The 27,274-nt window shown below is 39.5% G+C and overlaps 1 protein-coding gene across 1 annotated transcript; it reads left to right on the top strand.

Annotated features, from left to right (window-relative positions):
• On the top strand, positions 1-25,833 carry ADGRF1 (adhesion G protein-coupled receptor F1). Its single transcript, XM_062187512.1, has 14 exons — positions 1-75; positions 1,848-1,905; positions 3,899-4,048; positions 5,209-5,382; positions 6,930-7,030; positions 8,217-8,275; positions 8,825-8,976; positions 10,906-11,069; positions 13,064-13,252; positions 15,964-17,337; positions 18,948-18,989; positions 20,588-20,647; positions 24,259-24,325; positions 25,452-25,833. Exons 1-14 carry the CDS (start codon positions 7-9, stop codon positions 25,538-25,540), a joined length of 2,748 nt encoding a protein of 915 aa, XP_062043496.1. The 5' UTR covers positions 1-6; the 3' UTR covers positions 25,541-25,833.
• Positions 25,834-27,274: the final 1,441 nt, after the last annotated feature.

The following is a 27,274-nucleotide window of genomic DNA, read 5'->3' as shown; positions in this document are numbered from 1 at the left end:
CCAACAATGAGACTTGGAGCAATGTGGCTCGTCTTTTTCTTCACTGTCACTGAGGGCCACCAGGGCTTCCCAGCGGTGAGTTGGCCTATGTCCCTTTTTCTTTTCAACCATCTCTCCTGTCTCCTTCTGATGATTTGGAAACCATCACTTTTTAGACAACTGAAACTATAGAATATCATGGACTGGGGGTCAGAGTTCCTGGGTTCTTGTCTCAACATTACCAGTATTCACCATGAAATTGTTTTCATCAGCTTTTGATTGCTAGAACAAAGTGGCTGAGCAACTAAATTTATTTTAAAAAAAGGAAGTATATTTTGGTTTACAGTAATGGAGGTGCATGTCGCAAGATAGAGTGAACCCCATTGGTTTGGCCTCTGCTGCTGGGGATATCACTGGCAGAATCTAGAGGTGGCTCAGAGCATCCCACAGCAAGATGCAGGAAGTGTGTGTTTGTCTATGTCCATGTGGTCTCTCACAAAGCCTCCAGGATTCAGCTGGGGGGCTCCTTCCTAATGCCCTTACCCGATCTAATCACTTTTCGAAGGCCTCACCTCCATACACCTTAATTTTATTGCTTCCATTCTCTTGGTACCATTAACTTAGGTTAGGTTTAGACTTAGGGAACTAAATTCACAAGTTAGGGGAACAAATATTTAAGTCACAGCAGTGGCCTTGGATGTGTAATTTAAGTTCTTTGAGCCTATGTGACTGAACCACAAAATGAAGATATTCAATTACACCATCTTGGTTATCTTTTCTAGCTCAACACATTCTACTATGGCCTCTTTGGTGCAGGAAAAGCACATGGATTATTACCAATCCTTGGACACCATTTCCTGTTTACACTCACTTTCTTGATATTTTGCTCCAGGGCCTTGTTTTTTGTTTTGTTGTTGTTATTATTTGTTTGTTTTTTGACAGGCAGAGTGGATAGTGAGAGAGAGACAGGGCCTTGTTTTAGAGTTCTCTTTGTGCTGATGATTCCACAGTATCCATCTCAAACCTCAACCCTGAACTTTTACACTGGCCTTTCTACTTCATATTGTTATTTCCAGTTGGACACTCAGTAGTCCCCTCAACTTCATGTGTCCAAAGTCAAACTCTTGATTTTTCTCATCAGATTTACCCATCATTTCCTATCTTAGAAAGTGGTCTCACTATTTGTCTAGCTGCTTGGCAGAAAAACTTGGTATCATGCTTAACTCTTCTCACATTTGAAGTCTAAGCCATTGGCATCACTTTTCGACTTTACTTTAAAATACATACAGAATTCAAACACTTCTTACTGTGTCCATGGCTGTCACCTAGACCTAGTCCTTGATCATCTCTCATCTGCTTTATTTCAATAACCCCTGAGATGCTGTCATTACTTCTGTTTGTTCTCTACATGCCTTCATGACCGAGCTTCCAGAAAGTCAACTAGAACATGTGTTTCAGAATCTTTCAGTGGTTTCAAGTCAAAGGTAAAACCCTTTCGAGGGCCATAGAGATCCACACGACCTGTCTCCCCCAAGATTCTCTGCTCTCACTCCTTCCTTCTCCCTGTACTCTCAGCTACTCCAGTGTCCTCCCTCTGCCTTCATATACCTCATATTTTCTTAATCATGGGCCTTTGCACATACTGTTCCCTCTGCCTTGAAAGCTTTTCTTCCAGGGATCCTTAATTCTCCCACCTTCAGGTCTTTGCTTAAAAGTGGCCTCAATGAGGACTTTTCTGGCTTCCTCCCTGTCATACCTGGCTTTGATTTCAGATTCAGGATTTCATTTTCCCTGGGAAAACCAAGATGAAGGCCTTTGAAGTACAACTCTCCAAAGCCTCATCATAACTAACTTTTTCTTTTTAACAGAGAAATGATAACATGAAAACAAAAAGAGAATTCAGTGTGGATAAGAAAAAGCATTCAGGTGAGACATCACTAGATAGTGCGGTGCAGTGAATTTCTGTGCCAGGAGAGTTCCAATCCCAGCAGTGCCTGATAGATATTTGTTACATTAGAAAACACCCCAAATCTGCATAATTAGAATAATAGTAGTTTCTAAAAGCAAGACATTTATGAAGAATAAATCATACAATATAGTCATAACATTTTGCACCTTACCTAACAAATGGCTGCTCCGTATATTTCCTTTTCTTCTTTGCCCTGATTCTAATCATGCAATTATTGGGCACAACCCTTAATCTTGGAATGAGTTGTGTTTTGAAATTTAAACCTGATGTTTCAAGTGCTGAATGTATTTCCTCACAGAAACAATGATGCACACTGGTGATATTAGGTTCCTGGTCAGGTCAGTCCACAGAAACCTTTCTTTCATGCAATGAATCTGCTATACAATGATGTGCTGATAGTACTATGGAATCCATCACCATACGAGACTATGATTCCTTGGAAAAAATCAAATCAAAAGTTCTCTCTTTTTTTAAAGATTTATTTATTTATTTGAAAGTCATAGATACAGAGAGAGAGAGAGAGGGAGGGAGATTGAGATTCCATTTGCTGGTTCACTCTCCAAATGGCCATAATGCCAGGGCTGGGCCAGGCCTAAGCCAGGATCCAGGAGCTTCTTTTTGGTCTCCCACGAGGGTTCAGGGGCCCAAGTACTTGGGCCATCTTCTGCTGCTTTCCCAGGTACATCAGCAGGGAGCTGGGTAGGAAGTGGAGCAGCTGGGACTTGAACTGGCCAGCACCGCAGGCTGAGGCTTAACCTTCTACTCCACAGTGCTGGCCCCTCAAATCAAAATTTCAAGTTGGAGTGCCAAGAATACATTTTCCCCGACAGTACAAATGACAATAAAAATACAGCAAATATTTATTTGGCTGTTAATATGTACCAAATAGTATTTAAAGTGCATGAGATGAATTCAAACCTCACACCCACCCTCTGAATTAAAGAAAATGTCATTTTTATTTTACAGATAGTAAAACTAAGGCACAGAGCTAGGGGCAGGAGCCAGGATTCAAACCCAGTCAATCTTGCTCAAGACCCAGTGCTATTAACTCTTGACAATGTAGCTGGAGTAACTCTTTTTTTCCATTCTTCATTTCTCACCTTCTTGGGAAGTTTAAATGGTAATGCTCTTAGCTGCCACCTGACTTTCAAGACCTAGGGCATAGTTTCTAGCAGGAAAGAAGGTGCTGAGAGTAAGAGATGGACTGAAAGATTGGATTGTACATAGATGAGCCCCAAAGGATCTGGAAGCCCTAAGAATATCATAACAAGTTTCAGATGAATTAATCTAAAGGAATTTTGGATGGGAGAGGACTCATAAGGTTCATCTTCTCTCCCAAATCAAAAACAATGAATGGCTTCTCCTTGGGAAAAAGAACAAGTGCTCCTCAGAAATGATTAGCTGGAAATGAGGGTGCACTAAGCCTCAAGTTAAGGTGTAACTCTGTGTTGCTTTTGTATTTTACATAAGCACTCAAACTCGCCTATTTAATAGAAAAGAAGAAAGCGCTCTTTGGAAAGTGTGAGATTGGGGATTTTATATTGAAGATACTTCATGGAGCCTGGAGAAAAGAGTGATAAGGATTTTCTCTCCTCTGGTTCTTTCAGTCTTGACATCTAGGACCTGAGTCTGCATGGAGACTAAGGAAGTATGTAATGTCAAGAAAGTGATGCTGGAGAGACTCAGAGAACACAGCATTTCTTGCCTGGCAGAAGTACAGGTCACATGTATATTAAGTTTATGTGACAACTGCCTGATTATGTTTACTCTGGATGTTCATTTTGGGTAAATGCCTGATGAGCAGAACTCAGTACCAAGCAGAGTGTGCTCGTCCATGACCTTTAGCGTGAATCTAATGAGGGCTTTGCTGTCTTTTCCTCAACCATATCCTACCCCACCCCCCCACCCCCCAACAGCCAGAGACATTTCTGACTCCCTTTCTCTCTTTAGGACCCATCCAGGAATATGAACTGCTGCTTCAGGTGACCTATAGAGACGCCGAGGAGAAAAAATTATTGGAGAATTTTCTGGAGCTCTTGAATCCTCCACCATTATGGTTCTATGGGCCAGTGAAGATCATCAGAGCAAAGGCTACCACATGTAAGTCAGCAAGCTCTTGCTGGAGAGTGTAAACAGATCAATCAATTTAGGTTGGATTGTGCTGTAGAAACAGTCATCCTTAAATCTCTTTGGCTTGAAGCCATGAAGGTTTCATTTCTTCTTCATGCCCCACTTCCATGGGAAGTCGGCAGAGGAACTGTGTCTGTGGTTGTCAGTTGGGAACCCAGGCTGATGCATCAGTCCCTATCTGAAATGTTTTGATTGTGAGCAATGAAGAAATAAAACCCTGGAGAACTTCACTGAAGTAACTGAATTGTCTAACTCAGAAATGACAAAAAATTCTACTTGTGATTTATTGGCCAGAACTGACCCCATGGCCCTATTCAATCTCAGAGGGCCAGGACATGCAATTTTAATGTGTGCTTGGAAGAAATCAATAAATATTTGGTTGACAGCACTAATAACCATAAAGGTGATATTATGAGAGGTTAAATGATTATTCTAAAGCAGGGATTCTCAAAGTATTATGCCCAAGCCAGCATCATCAGCATCAGGAAATTGAATGAAAATGCAAATTCTTTTCCTTATCTCAGATTTGCTAAGAATCTCTGGAGTGAGATCTTTCAGGTCATCCCAATGAATAATAAAGTTTGAGCACCACTGATTACACATTATTTTGTGTATTTTCATCAAGGTTTGCTCCTTTTTTTTATTATTAAAAAGGGTGACTTTCGGTGGGAATTTCAGGTGCAATAGAAGAAAATGAGCATACAAAATTGGCTGATGAAGCTTTGTCATCTTGACTTCCCCAGTTAAATCTCAGAGGGCCAGGACATGCTTGTAAGGCCTATGTTGGGGTGGTGGCAGGTCTACTGAGAGGGTAGTGACCAAAATGCCCTCTAGATATTTGCCTACATTCCAGGTATTCTTTTCTGCCTCTCTCTTTTATTGCAACAGATAGTCACAGGGCATACATTATTCTTTGAGAGCTAAGCCCAGCCATTTTACTGCTATGTTTCTGATATCAACCTCAGAATTTATTGAGTTAGACATTTCCTTATGTTGCCATCCTGGACTCACCCTTCTGGATTTTGGTGAGAAACTCGGTTCAGATTCTAAGTCAGAGTCAATGATTAGAACTTTGCAGTAGTCAGTTCATAAATGAGGATCCATGAGACCAAGTTCTATCTTTTCTGCAGACTGTAGCAGCCTGAATGGAATCTTGCGGTGTGGCTGTGAAGACAGCTACACATGGTTTCCTCCCTCATGCCTTGACCCCCGGTATTGCTATCTTCACATGGCTGGATCACTCCCAAGCTGCGAATGTCATCGCAACAACCTCAGCCAGAGTGTCAATTTCTGCGAAAGAGCAAGTAAGCACAGGGTCTGTCCCACCCCATCATGCAACAGAGCGGGGCCTCCAGCTGTTGGCCTCACTGAGGAGAGCCAGTGTTCACAGAGAAATTGAAGAACAGTGATGATCTTCTCGACTAGGTGCAACTAGATGCAGTGGGCCCTTCATAAAGGCAGAAGAAACAGAAACACAAGTTGATGATTGGGCTATCACTTCAACATCTAGGTACATCCAGGTCAGCTCTGTAGTTACATGATTCTATTGAGATTTAGGGAGATTCAGTAAAATACCAAGTAGGGAAATTGCTTGAATAAGCAATATTTCTCTCCCTAGCCCTTTTTCACTTCTTTTGCCAAGATCAATTCTGGGCAAAGCAAAGTTAGAGGTGTGGATGTAGGGAGGAAAGAACTGCTCAAAATTATGAATAAGTATGTGCACTGAATGAATTACCAAAGCAAAACACAAGTAAAAGTCTAGCTTAGGAGCATGTGGAAGCTGAGCGAACTACTGTTGACTTAGGTTTTTGTTCAATGAGGTGAGCCAAACATGTGAACTCCAGTACTTGAACAACTTTAAGAAGTTTTCCCAAAGACAACTCTAGTTATCTGAAAACTCCAGATTTTGGTGGTGCTGAGCGAGAATGAGGGAGGAACCTGAAACAGACTAGGTTAACCGTATATCCATGGTACCCGTCCCCTTCTCAGTAATGCAAGTTGTGGCAAGATATATTTATTAAGAACTGTCCTTACACTCAGATATGGGACAAATTCTAGGAAGACACAAAGAAGCATTTATACATAAGAAGGCTAGTTGAGGCCAGGTGGTCCAGTAAGAAAGAAAACAATGTAATTTCTTCAACAAGTATGGCTGAAAGCCCACTCTTTGAAAGATGGTCTCGTCTCATCCATCTTCAAGATACACAAAGACGCATCAGACAGGGGCTTCCCATGGAGTTATGGAATCATGTGTAGATGAGACATGCACACAGATGGATGTTTGGGTACAGAAGCTATAAGGGAATATGAACAAAGTACTGTGGGGATGCATCTGGGGACCAGGGGAGGACTTCCAGGAGTGGTGACATTTGATCAGGTCCTAAATGAAGGTTAGATAGGATTTTTCCATACAGAGAACTGAAGCCTCCTGAGAAGGACAAGTATTATAATGGATGAGTAATGGACAAGTAAACAATGGACGTGTCAGGGTTAGCAAGTAGTGGTTTGCTTTTACAATTTTTTGGGGGGACAATAATTAAACTGTATGCCTAGTTGGGGATACATGTCAATGTTCAGTGACTGCCTAGTCATATGTGAATGCTCATCCTTTTACTTACTTGTCATTTTTCCTGGTTTCCAGCACTTTCACATTACTGTTCCAAATCACCATTGAAAACTCTGATTTTATGCTTCCTATATTATTTTTTGCAGACATGTATTATGAAAAGAAACTGAATACCACTATTGAATAGATGAAATCTAAATTGTACCTCTATAATTGTATACTCCTGATAAAATCAAGTTAGTAATTTACTGTATCCATGAACTTTTTTTTTTTTTATCTCCAAAGAGGTTTGGGGCACTTTCAAAATTAACGAACGATTTACAAAAGACCTTTTGAATTCATCTTCTCCCATATACTCCAAATACACAGATGGAATTGAACTTCAAGTAAGCACTTTCAACTTATTATAAGGAATTGATTGCTAAATACAAGTTCAGATGTTTTCAATTCAGCATGTATATTTGATGCATATTATTCATTTATTTTCAATGTGGTATTACACTCCTTGAGCATTTTCTTTCTAGGAAAGTTTAGCCGCTGACTTCTTTACACTTCTCTTGTTTTCAGTGTTGCTCAGTTATTTGAGTAATGCTATGCTAAGGGTTTTTGGTTATTTTCTGTTTTTGATTGGCCAAAAGAAAATTTTCATGACCTGAGCTTGACCGTCAGCACTTGAGATTCTTCCATGAAGAAGACCCTCTCGTTAGAGGCTGATGAGAGTTACCAGGCAAAGCTCTGTAATTCCTTATGAAGTCACATAAAAGCTAGATTAGCCTGGGACAGTGGCTCAGCTGTGGTTCTAACCATAGGGCATGAGCAAATACATTGCAGGTAGATTTGTTTTAGGTACTTATGGAGATCAATGGCTTGTTTTTTAATAAGAAACCAGATTTTGAGTCAATTTTTATATTATCTGGCATCGAACATATGCCCTATTCTAAGTAGCTATTATCCACTGATTATTTGCCATCTTAAAAATACATTTTTTTGTGGCCGGCGATGTGGCTCAATAGGCTAATCCTCCGCCTTGCGGCGCCGGCACACCAGGTTCTAGTCCCAGTCGGGGCACTGGATTCTGTCCCAGTTGCCCCTCTTCCAGTCCTGCTCTCTGCTATGCCCCGGGAGTGCAGTGGAGGATGACCCAAGTCCTTGGGCCCTGCACCTGCATGGGAGACCAGGAGAAGCACCTGGCTCCTGGCTTTGGATCAGTGCGGTGCGCTGGTCGCGGAGGCCATTGGAGGGTGAACCAACGGCAAAAAGGAAGACCTTTCTCTCTGTCTCTCTCTCTCTCACTGTCCACTCTGCCTGTCAAAAAAAAAAAAAAAACAAAAAACAAAAAACAAATACATTTTTTTGTGTTTGTGCATGCCTGCCTGTGTGTGTGTACACATACACACTCAGCTGCTATTTTCACTGTATTTGTATGACATTCAACTACTTCCCATTGTATCTCTTTGCCTTGCTCATTTGCTACTGTTGGTTTATTTATTGTCTGCATCTACCTTTTCCTCAAATATCTTTCTGAAGGGAAGGGACAAAGATTAACACATTATGTTTTGTTTTCTTTCTAAGCTTAAAGAAGTGTACAAAGGAATTCAAGGTTTTGAGTCAGTTCAGGTCATCCAATTTCGGTAAGTAATACAATGTCCTTAGAAAAGTTCCCCCAGGAGCTGGCATTGTGGCGTAGCAGGTTAAGCCTCTGCCTGTGATACCGGCATCCCACATGGGCACCGAGTCGAGTCCTGGCTGCTGCACTTCTGATCCAGCTCTCTGCTATGGCCTAGAAAAGTAGCACCCACATAGGAGACCTGGAAGAAACTCCTGGCTCCTGGCTTTGAATTAGACCAGCTCCTTGTCCTCTTTTGGACCTCACCCTTAATGAACTATTACACAGGGGAGCCTTCCCTGACCAGCTTTGTGTGCTGTGTGGTCCATTTGCTTCTCTGTCTCTGTCCCTCATAGTACTTAAAACAATTTTTAAATGTATATTTGAGTATTTGCTAGTTACTCGTTTCCTATTTGCTTTGCTTCCCCAACTAGAATATAGGTTCCATGGAGGCAGAGACAAAATCTGTTCAGTGATTCCTATGGACTCAGTACCATGTATAAACAGAATGGGCCCTGAGTGACTGGTTGAGTAAATAGTGAATCCCACTTTTCTTTCCACATCAATACTGCAGAGAAGGAAGCATCGCTGTTGGCTATGAAGTTATTGGCTCCAGCAGCACATCAGAGCTCCTGTCCTCCATTGAGCAGGTGGCAGATAAGGCTAAGGCAGCCCTTCACAAGCTGTTTCCACTGGAAGATAGCTCTTTCAGAGTGTTCAGAAAAGGTAATACTGGATTCCCATTGTCTGCTTTGGTTAGCAAATTCCTTTAGTTAGTAGCTCATTTGTGTCTTCAGGAAGTAGGTGGGCAGTGTTTCTGATAAACAAATGGTCTAAAACCGACTTTCAGTAGAAATAGGTGGCTGTTTTCCCTCACTGTGATAAAACTCAACTGCAGCTGACTATTTCAATTCCTTACTAATGAATGCTCTGATCTCCATCTCCCAGTGTAAGCGTTGTGGAAGGCTGATTTCACTGCAGACTGGTAAACACATTGAAAGAGCCCTGGGGCTGACAATATTCTTAAATCACAATCCAAGGAAAGAACACAATTATCTATAGTTTCACACACACTCACACACACACACAAATTCATTACTTTTTTCTTTTCATGTCTTTCTTTTTTATTTTATTTTATTTTATTTTATTTTATTTTATTTTATTTTTTGACAGGCAGAGTGGACAGTGAGAGAGAGAAACAGAGAGAAAGGTCTTCCTTTGCCATTGGTTCACCCTCCAATGGCCGCCGCAGCTGGCGCGCTGCGACCGGCACACCACGCTGATCTGATGCCAGGAGCCAGGTGCTTCTCCTGGTCTCCCATGGGGTGCAGGGCCCAAGCACTTGGGCCATCTTCCACTGCACTCCCTGGCCACAGCAGAGAGCTGGCCTGGAAGAGGGGCAACTGGACAGAATCCGGCGCCCTGACCAGGACTAGAACCCGGTGTGCCGGCGCCGCAAGGCGGAGGATTAGCCTAGTGAGCCGCAGCGCTGGCTCTTTTCATGTCTTTCTAAAAATTTATTTTTGATGGACACATGGTAATTGTGTGTATTTATGGAAGACAATGCAATGTTTCAATACATGTATATACTGTTTTATGATCAAATCTGAGTAATCAGTGTATCTATCACTTTAAATATTTGTCTTTTTTTTCCAGTGATAACATTCAAAATCCTTTCTTCTATCTGTTTTGAAATATGCAATATCATTCAACCATTATAATGATTAAATGAAGGACATTACGTTGTGTGAAATAAGCCAGGAACAGAAGGACTAATACTACATAATATCACTCACATCTAGCACCTAAAAAATAGTTGATCTCCTGAAAGTTGACAGTTGAATGGTGGTTAGCAGAAGCTGGGGACAGTAGGAGGGTGGGGGAGGGGAGGTGGACCAATGGGTTGCAATTAGAAAGGAAAAATAAGGTCCGATGTTTTGTTTCATGTGTGGGGACTCTAGTTAGCGATACTGTATTGTATATCCCTTTTACTTCTGTACGTTTAATCTTAAATCTCTACTGCTAAAATATGTGCCACTTTCTCTCAGCATTTATTTAACATTTACTAAGAGACCAAAGTGTCTAGGCAATTAAGACAGCAATTAAGAAAACAAAGAAAGATAGCAGCCCTTGTGGATCTTCCCCCAGTTCCATTCATGCTATGTCTGTATTGTTAAGGGCCAGCTGCTAGGGTACTTCCCTACTGGTTGCAATGGGAGAAGCTTTTGAGGGGGTTACGAGGTAAGGGGTACCTTTACATAGCAACTGCTGATCTTCTAACGGTATCATTACTGGTTTGTGCCATAGTCTCTTAAAGATTTTCTGGCTTTCTAGTGTTCCCTTAAAGAGTAAAAATGTTTCCTAACAGTGATCACGTCTTGCTTGATTTTTACCTAATACTCATTTATATGTTGGTACACTGTTAAAGTGATATTGCCACAGATTAGACACCTGGAGGGAGGAGCCTCTTTAAGGAAAAAGATGGATACTGATAAAGATGAAGCTGGGCATCGAAGATGAACTTCTACTTAGAGAGTCTGCCTGGGTTTGGCTCTGCCATATGACTTCCAGAACATTTAAACATGACTACATGGTTTAGAAAGCACACTAGGATATTCTGGGTCAGTTTTCCTTCCCGTTTTCATTCTTTTTCAGCCCAGTGTAACAACATTGTCTTTGGATTTGGTTCTATCAACGATGAGTACACTCTTCCCTGTAGCAGTGGCTACAATGGAAACATCACAGCCAGGTGCCAGTCCTCTGGGTGGCAGGTCATCAGGGAGAACTGCGTGCTGTCTCAGCTACAAGAACTGCAGAAGGTGAAGCATCTCTACTTTGTGGATGAATCCTGGTGTTGAGACTCACATGGGGATTTCCCAGTAAGCCTGGCTACTTGAGGGTAAACTATATCTATATGATCATTGTTCACAATGCATAAGGCAAGGGTGACACGAAACCCTGGGAAACCCAGGGAACATAAATATGAGGCAGAGTCTAGGTGGCAGCTGAAAGGGTCAGAAAACGTCAGACTTGATGTTTTTCAGGGAAAAGTGCAGAGGAGTTAATCAGAGATCTGATGATAGAGCGGCAACCAAGCTGGCCTCAGAAGTCCAGAAGGCCTGGAAATCAAAGATCAAAATGAAGATGTGAAACAGAGCCAGTTGATTAAAACAAGTGAAGATACACACATATGAAAAATCATAGCAGGGAATGGATCAGGCAGAGGCAAACCATACAAAATGACAGAACTACAGTGGGCCTTAAGGGCCATCAGGTTTACCAACTCCTTTTATAGATCAAGAAACAAAAGATCAAGGGACCAACAGTCTCTCTGGTTGCAATACTGTTAAACTTTCTAGCTTCTTTCTCATTTGATTTCCAGTTCAATTCTGTGACCTTCATATGATACTCTAAGTTTCAAGTGTTAAGCAATGTGAATAGAAAGAAGGAAGTAAGTAGGAATTAGAACTCAAGTCAGAAAAGAAGAACTTCAAGACTCCAAGTTCACAGACACTGTTCTGCAAGTAGATCTTCATATTGAGCAGAATGATTGCCCCAGCCGGAGACCCTGCTGTTGCCCTAGAGAACTTCAGAACGCTATTTTCAGGAGAAGGCTGTGGAATCTTTTCTTTTTCAGACCTCAGGGAAAGCGGGTTGGGTCAGAAAGCCTGTGGGGACTGTTCTTGCTCTTGATTGCTTTGTCTCAGTTCTGGATGTGGAAAATAGTTGTGACTAGAGTGTCCCCGGGCATGAGTGCAGGCAGATCCCAGGTGCCCTGGCCAGGGAACAGCACTATCAGCTGAGAAGAATAAGAAGGATCACAGGTGGATCTGAGCTCCTGGGCCAACTTGTACTGGATGGATATTTTTCCTTTACTACTTTCCAAGTTATTGCAATATAGTGGAAGCAGATGGGAGCTTCCAGTAAGTAAAACTCCAAATCCAGTGACTAAGTGGAGGCTTGCACAGCCCAGTGCTCAGAGCACTATGTTTGTCTCTCCATCTTCCCCTGCCTCAAAGAATTCTCAACATAGTGCTTATAACACAGGATTAGTACCAGTAAACTTTATTCTACTACCCCCTAGTTTAGCACTCTTTGGAAGGCCATCAAATCTAACTGAAACTCAGTTTTTATATAGTTTAGATAATAATGAATATAAAATTGATTTTTAACGAAACTTTTCAAGTTTAAGTTTCCTTGGTTTTAAATAACAATGTTGAAGAGACCTCCCTCAAAGGGTGTTGCAAGAATCCAGTCAGGGGCCAGTATTGGGACATACTGGGTTAAGCTGCTGCCTACGACACTGACATCCCATATGGGTGCCGGTTCACGTCCTGGCTGTTCCACTTCTGATCTCTCTCCCTGCTAATGTGCCTGGGAAAACAGTGGAGGATGACCCAAGTGCTTGGACCCCTGCACCCATGTGGGAAACCTGGAATAGGCTCCTGGCTCCTGACTTTTTGCCTGGTCCAGCATTGGGCTGTTGTGACCATTTAGGGATTGAACCAGTGGATGAAAGACCCTCCCACCCATACACCCTTCTCTCTCTATTTCTTATCTATGACTTTCAAACAAATAAATAAATCTTAAAAAAAGAAGATTTCAATCAGTGAATCCCTGGTAAAGTATTTTGCTCAATGGCTGGAATGGAGAAAACATCCAATAATAGCTGTTGTTATCTGTGCTATATAATTAACCTACATCAAAATACATAGTGCAAATGTTAGTTCTGTGAGGCCAAGACATCTGATTTAAATTTGATGGAACACAAGCACTTCATAGTTTTTAAGAACTTAACCACTTTTATTTTTAGAATTTCAGTGTAATTGCAGACAATGCCACTGAGGCAGACGTGTCATCCTTGGTGCAAAATCTTTCAATCATCCTTGAGCAAAATCCATCGACCACAGCTGGGAATCTGGCCTCAGTGGTGTCAATTCTGAGCAACGTTTCATCCCTGTCTTTGGCAAACCATTTCAGGGTGTCCAATTCGACAATGGAGGTATGGTCTGCCTGGGCTTGAAGGGCTCATGTTCAATGCTCTGTACTGTAGGAGAAATGACAAAAGCCTGAATGAAGAAGAATCACTGGATAAGACGGGAAAGTTGGATCACAATCCTCTTGTGAGCTTTATTGCTTTCTCTGTAGTATACAAGGAACCCAAGCAGTCAATAGTAGGAGTTCAGCTTAGGAGAGAGCTTTCCTGTGGAATCTTCCCGGGAAGCACCTGGTTTAGAGGAAGGGATAAGCTTCTAAGTGACATGGTGCCAGGTTTTCAATATATGTTTATGGTCTGTAATTTTTCTTTCCTGTGACCACAGTTATGGCTTTAGCAGCATATATTTTCTTAACTTTTATTTAATGAATATAAATTTCCAAAGTACAGCTTATGGATTACAATGGCTTTTTCCACCCCCAATAACTTCACTCCCACCCGCAACCCTCCCCTCTCCCACTCCCTCTCCTATTCCATTCACATCAAAATTAATTTTCAATTCTCTTTATATACAGAAGATCAATTTAGTATATATTAAGTAAAGATTTCAACAGTTTGCACCCACACAGAAACACAAAGTGAAAAATACTGTTTGAGTACTAGTTATAGCATTAAATCACAATGTACAGCACATTAATGACAGAGATCCTACATGAGGAGTAGTGCACAGTGACTCCTGTTGTTGACTTAACAAATTGACACTCTTGTTTATGGCATCAGTAATCACCCTAGGCTCTTGTCATGAGTTGCCAAGGCTATGGAAGCCTTTTGAGTTCTCTGAGTCTGATTGTATTTAGACAAGGTCATAGTCAAAGTGGAAATTCTCTCCTCCCTTCAGAGAAAGGTACCACATTCTTTGATGACCTGTTCTTTCCACTGGGATCTCACTCGCAGAGATCTTTCATTTAGGTGTTTTTGTTTTGTTTTGTTTTTGTTTTTTGTTTTTTTGCCAGAGTGTCTTGGCTTTCCATGCCTGAAATACTCTTATGGGCTTTTCAGCCAGATCTGAATGCCTTAAGGGCTGATTCTGAGGCCAGAGTGCTGTTTAGGGCATCTGCCATTCTATGAGTCTAGCAGCATGTATTTTAAGAACTCCCTTCTCTAGACTGGAGAATTCATAGTTTAGTTTGAGCATTAATAATTAACTTTAAACATGAAATACAAGATACATGGTCATTATAAGAATGTCAAAAAAGTGAATAATAATAAATGATCTGTCATCTGATCACCCTAGAACAGACATTGTTAACATTTTAGGTAAGAAGAAAAACATAGGAGATGATCAATAACTATTTGGGGGGCCAGCATCATGGCTCACTTGGTTAATCCTCCGCCTGCAGCACCAGCATCCCATATGGGTGCCGGGTTCTAGTGCCGGTTGCTCCTCTTCCAGTCCAGTTCTCTGCTGTGTCCCGGGAGGGCAGTGGAGGATGGCCCAAGTGCTTGGGTGCCTGCATCCGCATGGAAGACCAAGAAAAGCACCTGGCTCCTGGCTTCAGATCTGCGCAGCACCGGCCGTGGCAGCCATTTGGGGGGTGAACCAACAGAAGGAAGACCTTGCTCTCTGTCTCTCTCTCTCACTGTCTAACTCTGTAAAATAAAAATTAAAAAAAAACTATTTATTTAACAAGTATTCTTCCATTTTAGATGTATGTGTTTTATATGTTAAAGTTTATATAGATGTAGTACAATGGGTCCTCTAAAAATTTTTGGGAAATGTATATGAAGAAAAACTTATGCATGTATTTAAAAAATATACCAAAATAAACTTACATTTTAATTCCATTTTCCCACAAACTATTGAAAATGTTCTTGTATTGTGTATTATAAAATCATAAATTTATGCATTATACATGATGTAAATATGAATGAGTTAAACTCAGGGAGTTAAATAAAAGGTGCTCAAAATTTGTTTTTAGAAAACTTGACTACATGTTATTTACAAGAGACCAAATAAAATTAAATGCAAAGGCTAAAACTAAAATGAAAGATGAACACAGAGCAGACAAACACAAAGCGAAAAAAAGAAAAGCAGAGATTTTTAGGGATAGTAAAGAAGTACACTGAGATTCTGGGCTAGAAGCCACAGAGGTCACATTAGGGTAAGACGCTGCCAGAGTGACAGATGCCTGCAGCTGAGGCCTGGGAAGCAGGCTGGAAGTAAGACACGGGGTCCTACAGCAGAAAATGACGGCTTTCAAGGAGTTGCTTGGAAAAGGAATCTCTCAAGCTATCTGTAGTAAACAAAAGAACACGAATGAATTCAAATTTGCACATCTATGACATGAATTTAGTACTTCTGATGTTAGCAAAACAAACAGAAAATAGGAAAGCATTTTAAAGTGGTGTCTCCATCTTTGAGTGTCAAACCTTAGTTGCAGTGCAGTCATTTTACCCCCTCGGGAAGAAGCAAATTCACACTCATGCAGCCAAAATTGCAGGATGCTTTCTCATCCCATGCTGAAACTTCAGTGTGTTTACAAATGCCTGGGTGATCACCCTGGAAATGACATGATTCTGTTGACCCAAGTTCTGAACCCACAGTTCCCACAGGAACAGAGAAACAGAGCTGAATTGAATTGTTGAGTTTTGATGTGGTTCTCAACTGAGCCAATTTCCTAGGCATTTTTCCTATACTTCATTCTAATGACAATCCATTCTTAGTCCTGTTACCTGTTTATTCAAAACACTAACTGAATTTAATCCTTCTATTTCAGGACGTTATCAACATAGCTGACCATATCCTTAATTCATCATCAATAACTAACTGGGAAGACTTACTGAAAGAAGAAAAGCATGTCAGCTCACAGTTACTAGAGACACTGGAAAACATCAGCATTCTGGTTCCTCTGACAGCTCTGCCTCTGAATTTTTCTAGAAAATTCATTAACTGGAAAGGGATTCCTGTGACTGAAAGTCAAGTCCAAGAGGGTTACAACTATCAGATGGAAATGTTGCAAAAAAACACCTCCATTCCTATCAGAGGCCACGTGTTAATTGGGTCAGACCAATTCCAGAGACCACTTCCTCAAACTATAATCAGTATGGCCTCATTGACCATGGGGAACATTCTACCCATTACTACACATGGAAATTTTCAGGTCAATGGACCTGTGATATCTACAGTTATCCAAAACTATTCCATCAATGAAGTTTTCCTGATCTTTTCCAAGATAGAATCAAACCTGAGCCAGCCCCATTGTGTGTTTTGGGATTTTAGTAATTTGCAGTGGAACAATGCAGGCTGCCACCTCGTGAATGAAACTCCAGACACAGTGGTGTGTAAATGTACTCACCTGACCTCCTTCTCCGTGCTGATGTCACCCTTTGTCCCCCCTGTGATCATCCCTGTTGTGAAATGGATCACCTATGTGGGACTGAGTATTTCTATCGTAAGTCTCACCTTATGTCTGACCATTGAGGCTCTGCTATGGAAGCAAATAAAGAAAAGCCAAATTTCATACACACACCATATTTGCATGGTGAACCTAGCCCTGTCCCTCCTGATTGCTGATATTTGGTTTATTGTTGCTGCCACAGTGGACACTACGGTAAACTCTTCTGGACTCTGTATTGCTGCAGTGTTCTTTACACATTTTTTCTACCTCTCTTTGTTCTTCTGGATGCTCACACTTGGTGTCCTGTTGGCTTATCGGATCATCCTCGTGTTCCATCATATGGCCATGCCTTTGATGAAGGCTATCGGCTTCTGCATGGGCTATGGGTGCCCTCTCGTTATATCTGTCATCACCATTGCAGTCACACAACCTGGAGATAGCTACAAAAGTGAAGTGGTGTGTTGGCTTAACTGGTCCAGTGAGAGTAAACCACTTTTGGCTTTTGTTGTGCCTGCACTGACTATTGTGACTGTGAATTTTGTCGTGGTGATCTTAGTTCTCATGAAGCTCTGGAGGCCAGCTGTTGGAGAAAGACTGAGTCATGATGACAAGGCCACTGTCATCCGCATGGGGAAGAGCCTCCTCATTCTGACCCCTCTACTGGGGCTCACATGGGGCTTTGGTATAGGAACAATGGTGGACAACCACAACTGGGCTTGGCACATTATTTTCGCATTACTCAATGCACTTCAGGTAAGAAAAATTAGAATAACCTGTTATATTTTGAACTAATTGGAATAAGTGTAAAGGACTCTGGTTAATACTGCTCTGGGAATTATCTCATCTCCCTGCCTCTAACAAAATTGAATCAAAACCAAATGGAAACAGTGAATAGAAAAACTCCATTTCCCCCATCAGTTACCATAATATTGAAGCAAAATATTGGACTTTTTTAGTAATCCATTGTAAGCCTTAAAGTAGCTTAACGTTCACATAGCTGATGTTAATCTATCTTGCTGCTGATTCAGTCCTCTTTCTCTTTTCCAGATATCTAATAAAGCACACAAAGAAAGGAAAATAAATCAAAAGTATTTGTTGGCTCTGAGTGGTGTAAAATAAATCCCCAGAGTGTAATAAAGCAGGAGCCAGCAAATGTGACCAGTAGCCTGTTTTTGTAAATAAGTTTTATTGGAGCACAACCATGCCCACTAATTTACATATGATCTATGCTTTTGCAACCACACCAGAGTCAGGTAGTTGCGTGATAGACTGTAGAGCTTGTGGAGCCTAAAATGCTTCCAACTTGTCTCTTTATAGAAAAAGTTTTTTGATCCTTACTACAGAGGACAGGTTTCACACAGTGTTGTCTGAGTGTTCAGACAGTGTGTAGACAAAGTAACACCTAGGTTTTGATGAATCTGGAAGAGAACCTTCAATTCTGGTCCAGTGAAATTTTTGCTGGACTCCTTGGACCATGACTCAGTGAATGTTTGAGCTTTGGAGTTAAATAGGCCTGGACTCATATATCACTTAACCAACTACGTGACCTCTATCAAGTTACTTAATCTTTCTGTCACCCAATTGTCTCATCTGTGAAATAGACAATAATATGTTGCTTATATCATAGAGTAAACATGAGGGCTAAATGATAATTTAGCACTTGGGATAGTGCCAGGCACATAGCAAATGCTCAATACGTGTCTTCTAACAACAGCTGATTCTCCAGTTATTTAGCACACCAGCTATTCAGCTCTTGTAGTAGTGCAGGTGGTAGTCATGGAAGGCATGCATCTAATGATGACAAGTTCAAGAGCTCTGATGAGAAAGTAAGGGTAGGCTCTTCTTGTCTGAACAGGCACCAGCTGAAGGTATTCTGACTGGGAGATGAATTTCAGGGTCCAAGAGATTTTTGCCAAGATTCCCTGAGAGCCTGAAGTAACAGGAAATCATACCCACTTAGGTCAAATCCCTTCACTTGTTCATTGGTTGGGCCTCAGTGCCTGCTTACATCATGCATGGTGGACATTTATTAAATGCTTGGTCTAAAGAAAGGTCAAGATACAGCAGCAAAATGGAAGGTATTTTGGGGGTTTGACATGACTCAAGAAGAGAGAATGAATCTCTGCATGCATTTAAAACTTCATGCACACAACTATTTATTTATACACTCAATTTTTTGAGTAATCTGTTTAGCTCTAGGCATTGTGGAGATTACACAATATTATTGCCTTCAAGTAGCCTACAGTACAGTAGAGAAAGAAAAATTTCAATGTTGGGTAACAGCAGAATAGTATTACATATAAATGCTTTCTTTACTGGAAGAGAAAAAGATAGCACATGTGATTTCTTTATTTTTGTTTAAGGGATTTTTCATCCTATGTTGTGGAATATTCTTGGATAATAAGGTAAGTATATTACTTTCTATCTTCACCCCTTAACCCATGAAGTTTTTACTTATCGCCTCCAGTTATGAGGCCTTTAGTAATGGATGGACTATGAGTACCCTTACAATAAAATACTATACTTTCACAGAAAGCAGCCTGAAGACACAAAAGAGCTAAATTGTCACTGCTGCTAATGCATTTTAAATACAAGTGATTGCAAGATGGATATGAACAATATGAGAAAAGAAGGGAAAGTCTTTTTACCTTTAATTTTCCTTAAAATTTTTTATTTATATAAGAGGAACAAATTTCATACATTTCATAGTTTTAGGAGCATACTGATAATTTCCACCCTGCCTTTCTTCCCTCCCCTTTCCTTCCTTTTTTATTTTTCTTTAATTTTTACAATGACATACTTGCAATTTACTATATAATCTTCAGCTTAACCCTCCACTAAATAAACTATTTAACAAGTAGTAAGTTGAAAGACCATATGAAAGACCATAACAAGTAGTAAGTAGAAAGGCAATATGCTAATAGATGTGAATTGTTTTTTCAAGAGTCTAGACAAAAGCTACAAACAATAATCAAATCTCAAAATGTCAATTTGACTCATGTATATTTCTTTTGGATTCTATAGATTACCACAAATCAAGGAATACATATGATATTTGTCTTTGGGGGACTGGCTTATTTCACTAAGCATGCTGGTCTCCAGTTGCATCCATTTTGTTGCAAAAGACAGGATTTCATTTTTTTATTTTTTAATGTTGAGTAGTATTCCATTGTGTGTGTGTGTGTGTGTATATATATATATATATATATATATATATATATACTTCAATTTCCTTATTCAGTCAGCAGTTGATGGACATCTGGGTTGATTCCATAAATTATGGCCTGGCAATAATTCGAGAGCAAAATTATTCTATCAAGGGTGGATTCCCTCTTGCTCCTTTAGTTATCAATTTACTCCAAATATATTGAAATATATAGTTAATTCTATATTTCTAGAATTTTGTATAGTAAATGTCAACTAGCCTCTCACAATAAATTAAGTCCCTAATGAAGAACAGTTTGTGTAAAAGATAACAGAAAAATGTAAATAAACATGATTCATTATTTTGTCCAAGCTTTATTTAATTCTGTTGGGAGTGGTGAAGGCAATATGCCAATAGATGTGAACTCTCTGTTTTAATAACAAGGTAAAACTATTTTATAGTTACCACAATTGTGGAACATGCACATAAACTCTTATTTATAAGGAAACAATTTATTGAACTTGATTGTACTACCTAATTTCTTTGCTTTTACCATTCACATGGCTGGCAAACTGTTTCCTTCACAAATAAATGTCAATTTACCAATTATTGCCAAATACTAATGTCTAGAATCTGAGTTATTATGGCTTATGGTACTATTGTTCTTTTATTCTATAGGTTAATAAGTAAGGAGGCTCAAAAATAATCTTCCCATTGGGTACTCACACCCACGGTCTACTAAGTGCTTCTAGGAGATAATATTATTATGTAACAATTTCTACCTGTGAGTTTTTCTCTACATATTTGTATATGATTGTATAAGTGTGCCTCCTCTATATTTCTTTCTTTCCCTTACAGCTTCGACAACTTCTGTTCAATAAGTTTTCTCCATTAGTCACTTGGAAGCAGACATCAAAGGTAATTACTTTATAATTCTTTGCATCCAACGTCTGAAGTTCTAGTTTTGCGTTTTTCTCTTTAAATGGTCTTGCAGCATTCCCACTTCTGTATAAACCCCTTGAATTTCTTGCCACAATTATATTCCTGGTATGATGAGCAGCCCATGGTCATATTCAACAAAGAGTTATTGAATGACTAAGGGTGAAGGCATGGACACATTTTTAAGGATGCTCGATAATGGAGTTGCTTGCTGTTGAACAACATCATTTGTTGTCGTCTGACTTGCCTCCCAACACTAGAATCAGTAGCGGCGGTCTTTTCTCCATCTGACTTTCTTGGCCTTTTGTAGATCATAGTTTCTTCTCTAGAAAGGAAAAGCGGGAGATCTTTATTAACTTTTAATATGTAAATTTGATTAGTTTCGTATAGGATATACTCTTTCTGAGTACTTTCTTTCTTTGGCTGGTATCACTGTCTCTGTCTCTTACAATTTGAGCTCTGAGTCTACAAACTGACAAGCTTGCATAGAAAAAGAGAATTCATGTTTCATTTTTTTGTCCTGAAAGTTATTTTTTGCAATCCATAGTTAGAAACAATTGGGAGTGTATTATTATACATATTTTGTATTTCTGATATTAAAATAGGCTTTTGTCTTTCAGCAAGGCCTTTCAGAACGGGCTCTAAAGGCAGAGATTTCTTTGGTAAAAAGTCAACTGATTTAACTGAATCCAAATCAACATGGGTATTTAGGGATTTTGACAAGCAACAATGGAACCCTTTGAAATAAAAATCAATGAGGAGATCATCTTCCGGCATTAAGAAATCTTCCTTGGTTTGCAAATTATAGCAGAAGGCCCTGCTGCCAATTAGAGAGCAGCGGCATGTGAACCAGCAGATCTGCCCTGTATTTCTGCCTCCATAACCAATTGGTTGTGTGATTGTCGGACACTCACTTGGTCTCTTTGAGCTGAAATTTTCTCAACTGTAAAAATTAAGTCTTGGACTAGTTACTCAAAGCAGAAGTTCTAACACGCTGTGACTTGGGTTTTATGTCTTTGAAGACCTAAAATCCCTTGAACCAGAAAATGTGAAACTAATGTCATTATCTACTCTTAAGAAGGGAGTTTCAGCTCATGTGACTACATCAAAGAAAAACATTTAGTGAATGAAATGAGACAGGACACTTGCCACCCTACAAAGAAGTAAGTTGGAATTTTCCTTATTTGAAAATCAAAACACACCCAAAAGCACAATAAAACAAAATAAAAACACCTGACAGTGTTTCTCCGTGTTTGTAACCCAGAGGTGACTTTTCAGAAGGCATCAGTGATTGGTGAAGGATTTACTGCTTTGAATTTGTAATTCCTTCACAGTTGTGGTTTCAAGTCAGGTGAGAAAAATGAGATTTTGTTGTATGGTTAGGTAGCACATTTGCTTCAACATGAAAATGGATATTGCATTGTCATTTTTAGGAGTTTGAATAAAAAATCAGGAACACAGATTATGAGTGATGAGAAGATGAGGCAGTGATAACACTGGGTGGAAATGTTCTTTGAAGAGACTTGTTGTGAATGAAGAGAGCAAGGGTGGTAACCAGGTACAGAGGGGAGATCAGGAGTAATGGGATAGTTCAAGTTGCTTGCATGGGAGGAAGTCTGTCTGCTGGGAGTGCTGAGCCAGCAAAGACAGTTTGAAAACAAATGAGGGAAGGAGGATGATGGATACAAGAACATTCCTGGGAGGACAGATGGAGTGGTTGGATTGAAAATGAGGGCACTTGCTTTGACAGAGGAGGTATCAGATTGCTGCAGATAGAGCAACACACACACAGTGGAGTAATGACATTGAGAGTTCATTCAGTCCTTGATACCTTTCCTTAAAGTGGGGGATAAGGCTATCCATTGAGAGATGGCAAGAGTTGGTAAAGTAGGGATCTCGAAAAAAGCTATGACAACATAATTGGCCAAAGAGGATGGAAAAGCAGTCTTGGTATGTAGACCCAGTCAGTGGCTTCATAGAAAATCATTCTTTGTTTGGAGCTCAGGGCCCTTTTCTCGACCCTTCTTTGTCCTTAGCTATGTTCTCTGCAGCTCTTCATCAAGAGAAGGCTCTGGTGGCCCCCACAGTACACCCTTCCATGAAGATTCGATTTCTTGAGCTACAGCTAATTCCTGTGACTCAGATCCTGTTATTGACCAACAACTTAGACCATTAGATGTAACTTTATATGTCTGAAGAGACTGAATCTTCCCAGACGACACAGAGTTCCTGAAAGTGTTGCAACATAAGATTCTGGATTTGGGACAGGATATAGTTTTAAATGCAATGTTCCTGATTTGAGGATTTCCTCTAGGGCTGTAACATTTTATGAGGATACCTCAAAAAGTTTGTGAAAGAATGGAATCAAAAGATAAATTGATTTTGTCACCAAAATATTAAAATCTGTGTCTATGGAGGGTCCTCAAAAGTTTCATGGAAAATGCATATTAAGAAAAAATTACGTGTGGGTTTCAAAAATTTTGCATCAAAGTAAACTTATCTTTTAATTCCATTTTCCACAGACTTTTTGAAATTTCTATGTATATTTGCTGAACCCTGAATTCTGGAAAATCAATTCTTTCTCTTTGAAAGTTTCAGAACTTTTTCATTCATCATCTTTATAACCTTTCTCCCCATTAGTCCCTTGGCTATTTTGGTGAAAATTTGAAACACTACTATAGCTACTGTGTATAATAAAAAACTGTGAGTGGGAGGGAAGTTATGGGACGGGGGAAGCCATTGTAATCCATAAGCTGTACTTTGGAAATTTATATTCATTAAATAAAAGTTTAATAAATGAAAAAAAAAAAAAACGTTTCTCTCATCTCCCATGTTGACTCCCTCATGGGCTTTAGCAGGGGATGAGAGTCATTCCTTCTAATATTTCCAGTGCCTAAAACAATATTTGACACACAAAGATAGTGTGTTTGATAATTTTAAAATAATTATTTATTTATAATTGTTGATTTTAATAATTTTTATAATTTTTAATAATTTTTGGTTTGATAATTCATTTTTTAAATTATTGAATTCTAAATGGTATCTATACCAATTAACTAAAGGATTATTCCCAAAGATATCTGAAAGGCATGGTTTTACTGGAGACCATGTTCTGCTGGGAGTGTTCTTTATTTTTTCCCCACGGGTTTCTCTTGTGGTGATAAACGTGTGAATCCTAAAAAAGGTAAGGATGAAGAGAAAATGAAAAGTGATAATATCTCCTTTAAAACTGTTTTCTATTTTATTCCTTTTAGTATTTTTATTGTTGTTGCTCTGTTTGTTCTACATAAGACCACTGGTTGAACTCTGTAAAAAAAAAAAAAAAAACTGTTTTCTAGTTTGCTGGTGGAACTCATACAAAAGTATAATAAAATTCTCTTGGAAATAAATTCTTATACATTTAAACAGATGAAAGCAGAAGAAGCAACTACTCTGTAGTCTTGGAAATAAGGAAGTGACTGTTCTATTCTCAGAAAGAGAATATACAGATGGAATATTGGATCATTAATAACACCAAGAAGCCAGGAAAAATAGAGTGTGATGGAAAGAATACTGTTGGTATCTAAATGGTTTGTTGTTCTTTTGTACAGCAAAACTCATCAGATGTGTCAGCCAAGCCCAAATTTATGAAGACTTTTAATCCACTGCAAAACAAAGGTGAGTTACAAGAAAACCAAAGGTTGTACAAGGTGGAAAGATAGAACATAAGTACATTTCATCCAATCCAATGGTGACTTTTAAAATGCATGTGAGAAGTATTTCTGCTGACTTTGTATCTGTAGTTCTGGATTGTGCTCAGGGATGAAAGAACAATATTGGGGATTTGGTGCTCATGGAGACTAGCAAGTGTCATTAAATAATTGCATCCTGCATTATCCCCATTTCTCAGTTAGACATTACACAAATCTCTAGCTTTGATCACTGAAGTTGTGGGATGGAGTTAGAACAACACCAATTGTGTTCTTACTGGAGAATCACCAGTTTGTGCTACCCACTGAACATTGAGTCAGTTGCTTGTGTGCTGCTACCTGACATCTCTCCGTGGTGTCCTTGTAGAGTGAGGGACCATGCCTGCAGCACAGTGCTTTCCATCTATGGAATCTGTTACTCTTATATCACATATTAGTGGTGAGTAAAGTCTATAGTATTCAGCCACTGGAAGACAAATATTTAAGCATTGAAAACAGTCTTGGTATTCTTGGAGGATAACAGTAGAGCACATAAAGAGAGGATAAGACATTGTGTTACAAGCTAAGTTGAAGTCACACTTAGCAGTCCAAATCCCATTTCACTTAAATGATGTTAATGTTGTCATTGAGGTAGGGCAATGGGCAATTCATTTTAGATTCCCATCTAAATTATTTAAATATCAGATAGTATTTGTAGAATATGCTCATGCAGGACCCTTGAGTATTGTTATCCCTGTCACCAAACAGCTTGAGTGCTTTTTACAAGTCTCTTTACCTCTCTAGATGTTTATTTTTTATCAGTAAAGCAATAAACTAAGAAACCACCGAAATTGTTTTCAGCAATAACATGCTGTGATCTCGTACCTACTTTATCTCATTTTCCAGCAATATCTGAAAACATGGTACTTACCTTCTCAAATCAAAAATGCCTGACAAATGCAAGTGACATACTGTGCATCATGACCAACCATGTTCCTAGCAGCTTCTTAGGATTGTTTCTAGCATCTTCTGCAGGCTTGTTTTCATTTTGGTTTTGTGCATGACTCCAGTGTAGCAGCAGCAGTTAATTCTTGTTTTCTTTTTTTCTCCCTCAGGCAACTATACACTTACTCACTTCAGGAGTTCCTCCAACCACATCATGCTAACTCAGTTTTTATCAACTGAATCAGGCAAAGAAGTCTAAAATCAAGGAAAACTTTTTGAAGCAATTGGACATTTTGAGCTAAATGTCAGTGAAAAAAAATACCATATTAGATGAGTTTTTTTTGGTTTAGGAATCTTGGAATAAAACAAGGTGGTCTCAGCGCCTTCATCACCACCTCTTTTATATTCAATTAAATGGAAAGATTTATTCTCATATTGTAGATTCAAAGAAATTGCTCTATAAATGCAGAAGCATATATTTTGTTGGAAATTTTGTCAATTGTGCCATCTTTTCATGACAGCAAACTATGGTTTCCTTTTCATAAAATAACATTCATGTAACATTTCAAATCATATGGATTGGAACAAGAAAACTTCATGAAATAGTCTTATTATTAATGGGCCATGTTTACTTTCTTGTTAAAAAGTCATTGGAATAAATTTTCTAGACAAAAAGCATTTTATGCTTGTTTTCACTTCTTAGGTTCAGCCATTTAACTTTGAAAGTTAGAGGTAAAATCAAAGCTTCCATTTCAGATAGTTTTGCAGCCATTTAGCAGAAAGTATAAAGCATGATTTGATGTGTAATAGGGTATTTTCTAGTTTACAAGACAATGTGAGAAGGAAGTTGAAGAAGGATTTGGTTGTCATCTTCCAGAGAGATGCCTTGAGGCATACCTGATTTTATTCCATCTTCTTTTGAAAGTTGCTGATTTGTGTGGCTAGTGCTATTTTTGGATGAGATTCAGGGCAGCAGGTAAATAGATGCCATGTGAAACAATATTTCCCTTCCATACTTATGTCATTTCTGGTTCACCCAAGTTTTATCCCTGACCACAGAGCCCAGAAGACACAAGCCCTTGAATTCAAACTTGCTATTTTGAGAATTGTAAAGTCTTAGGAGAATCTTTTAGCTTCCCAACAAGAAAAGTCTTTGTGGGGTTGGCATTGTGGCCAGCATCCAATACAGGCACTGGTTCAAGTCCTGGCTGTTCCACTTCTGATCCAGCTTCCTGCTAATGCATCTGAGAAAAGCATTGCAATATGGTCCAAATCCTTTGGTCCTTGCACCCAAGTGAAAGACCAGGAAGAAGCTCCTGGCTCCTGGTTTTGGCCCAGCTCAACCACAGTGATTGAGGCTATTTGGGGAGTGGACCAGTAGACAGAAGGTCTCCCTCCCAATCTTTGTGTCTCTATGTAACTGCCTTTCAAATAAGTAAAATACATCTTTTTTTAAAGAAATTCTTTGTGATATTCAAATAAAGGTATCATGAGAACTTTCTAGTTAATGGAGTAGAACTACATAGGCAGGCATAGAGAAAATTCAAACCTAAAGGTCCACAAAGCCCCAACATGCAGTACTCGTGGAATATCAGAGGAATATTCAAAGGAAATTTGCAATTGAATGGTTCCATACCCTAAGGATACACAAGAATCAAAAGAGAATTTTATAGAAAGGATTTCCTTGGAGAAAGTTACTCTGCATAGCCCACAATGTGACAGAAGAAGGAATGCCTGACACCAACCTCAAATTTAGTGAGACAGGACTTCTGAGATAGCTTTCTTTGGGACCGCAACAATTAGAGTGCATGCTGACTGGTATTTGGTTTTCTCCTAAAATTGTGGCCATAGTTCTAGTGGCCAAACCCTGAAGTGACTCTGTTGAGACTAGCCTGCCTGCCCAATGTGCCATAGCAAGGATTGTGTGTGTGTGTGTGTGTGTGTTTCTCATGGACCATAGTGAAATGTGTGTATGAGAGAGAGGAAGTGGGGA

This window comes from Lepus europaeus, chromosome 3, assembly GCF_033115175.1.
Source record: "Lepus europaeus isolate LE1 chromosome 3, mLepTim1.pri, whole genome shotgun sequence".
Classification (NCBI taxonomy): Eukaryota; Metazoa; Chordata; class Mammalia; order Lagomorpha; family Leporidae; genus Lepus; species Lepus europaeus.
Note: the sequence above shows the minus strand (reverse complement) of the source record. Positions and strands in the feature narration are given on the sequence as shown.

Coding starts and splice junctions, on each gene's coding strand:
- ADGRF1 (XM_062187512.1), top strand. CDS start 7: ATGAGACTTGGAGCAATGTGGCTCGTCTTTTTCTTCACTGTCACTGAG. Junction 5,383..6,929: donor CAATTTCTGCGAAAGAGCAA/GTAAGCACAGGG, acceptor TTATCTCCAAAG/AGGTTTGGGGCACTTTCAAA. Junction 7,031..8,216: donor CAGATGGAATTGAACTTCAA/GTAAGCACTTTC, acceptor TTTCTTTCTAAG/CTTAAAGAAGTGTACAAAGG.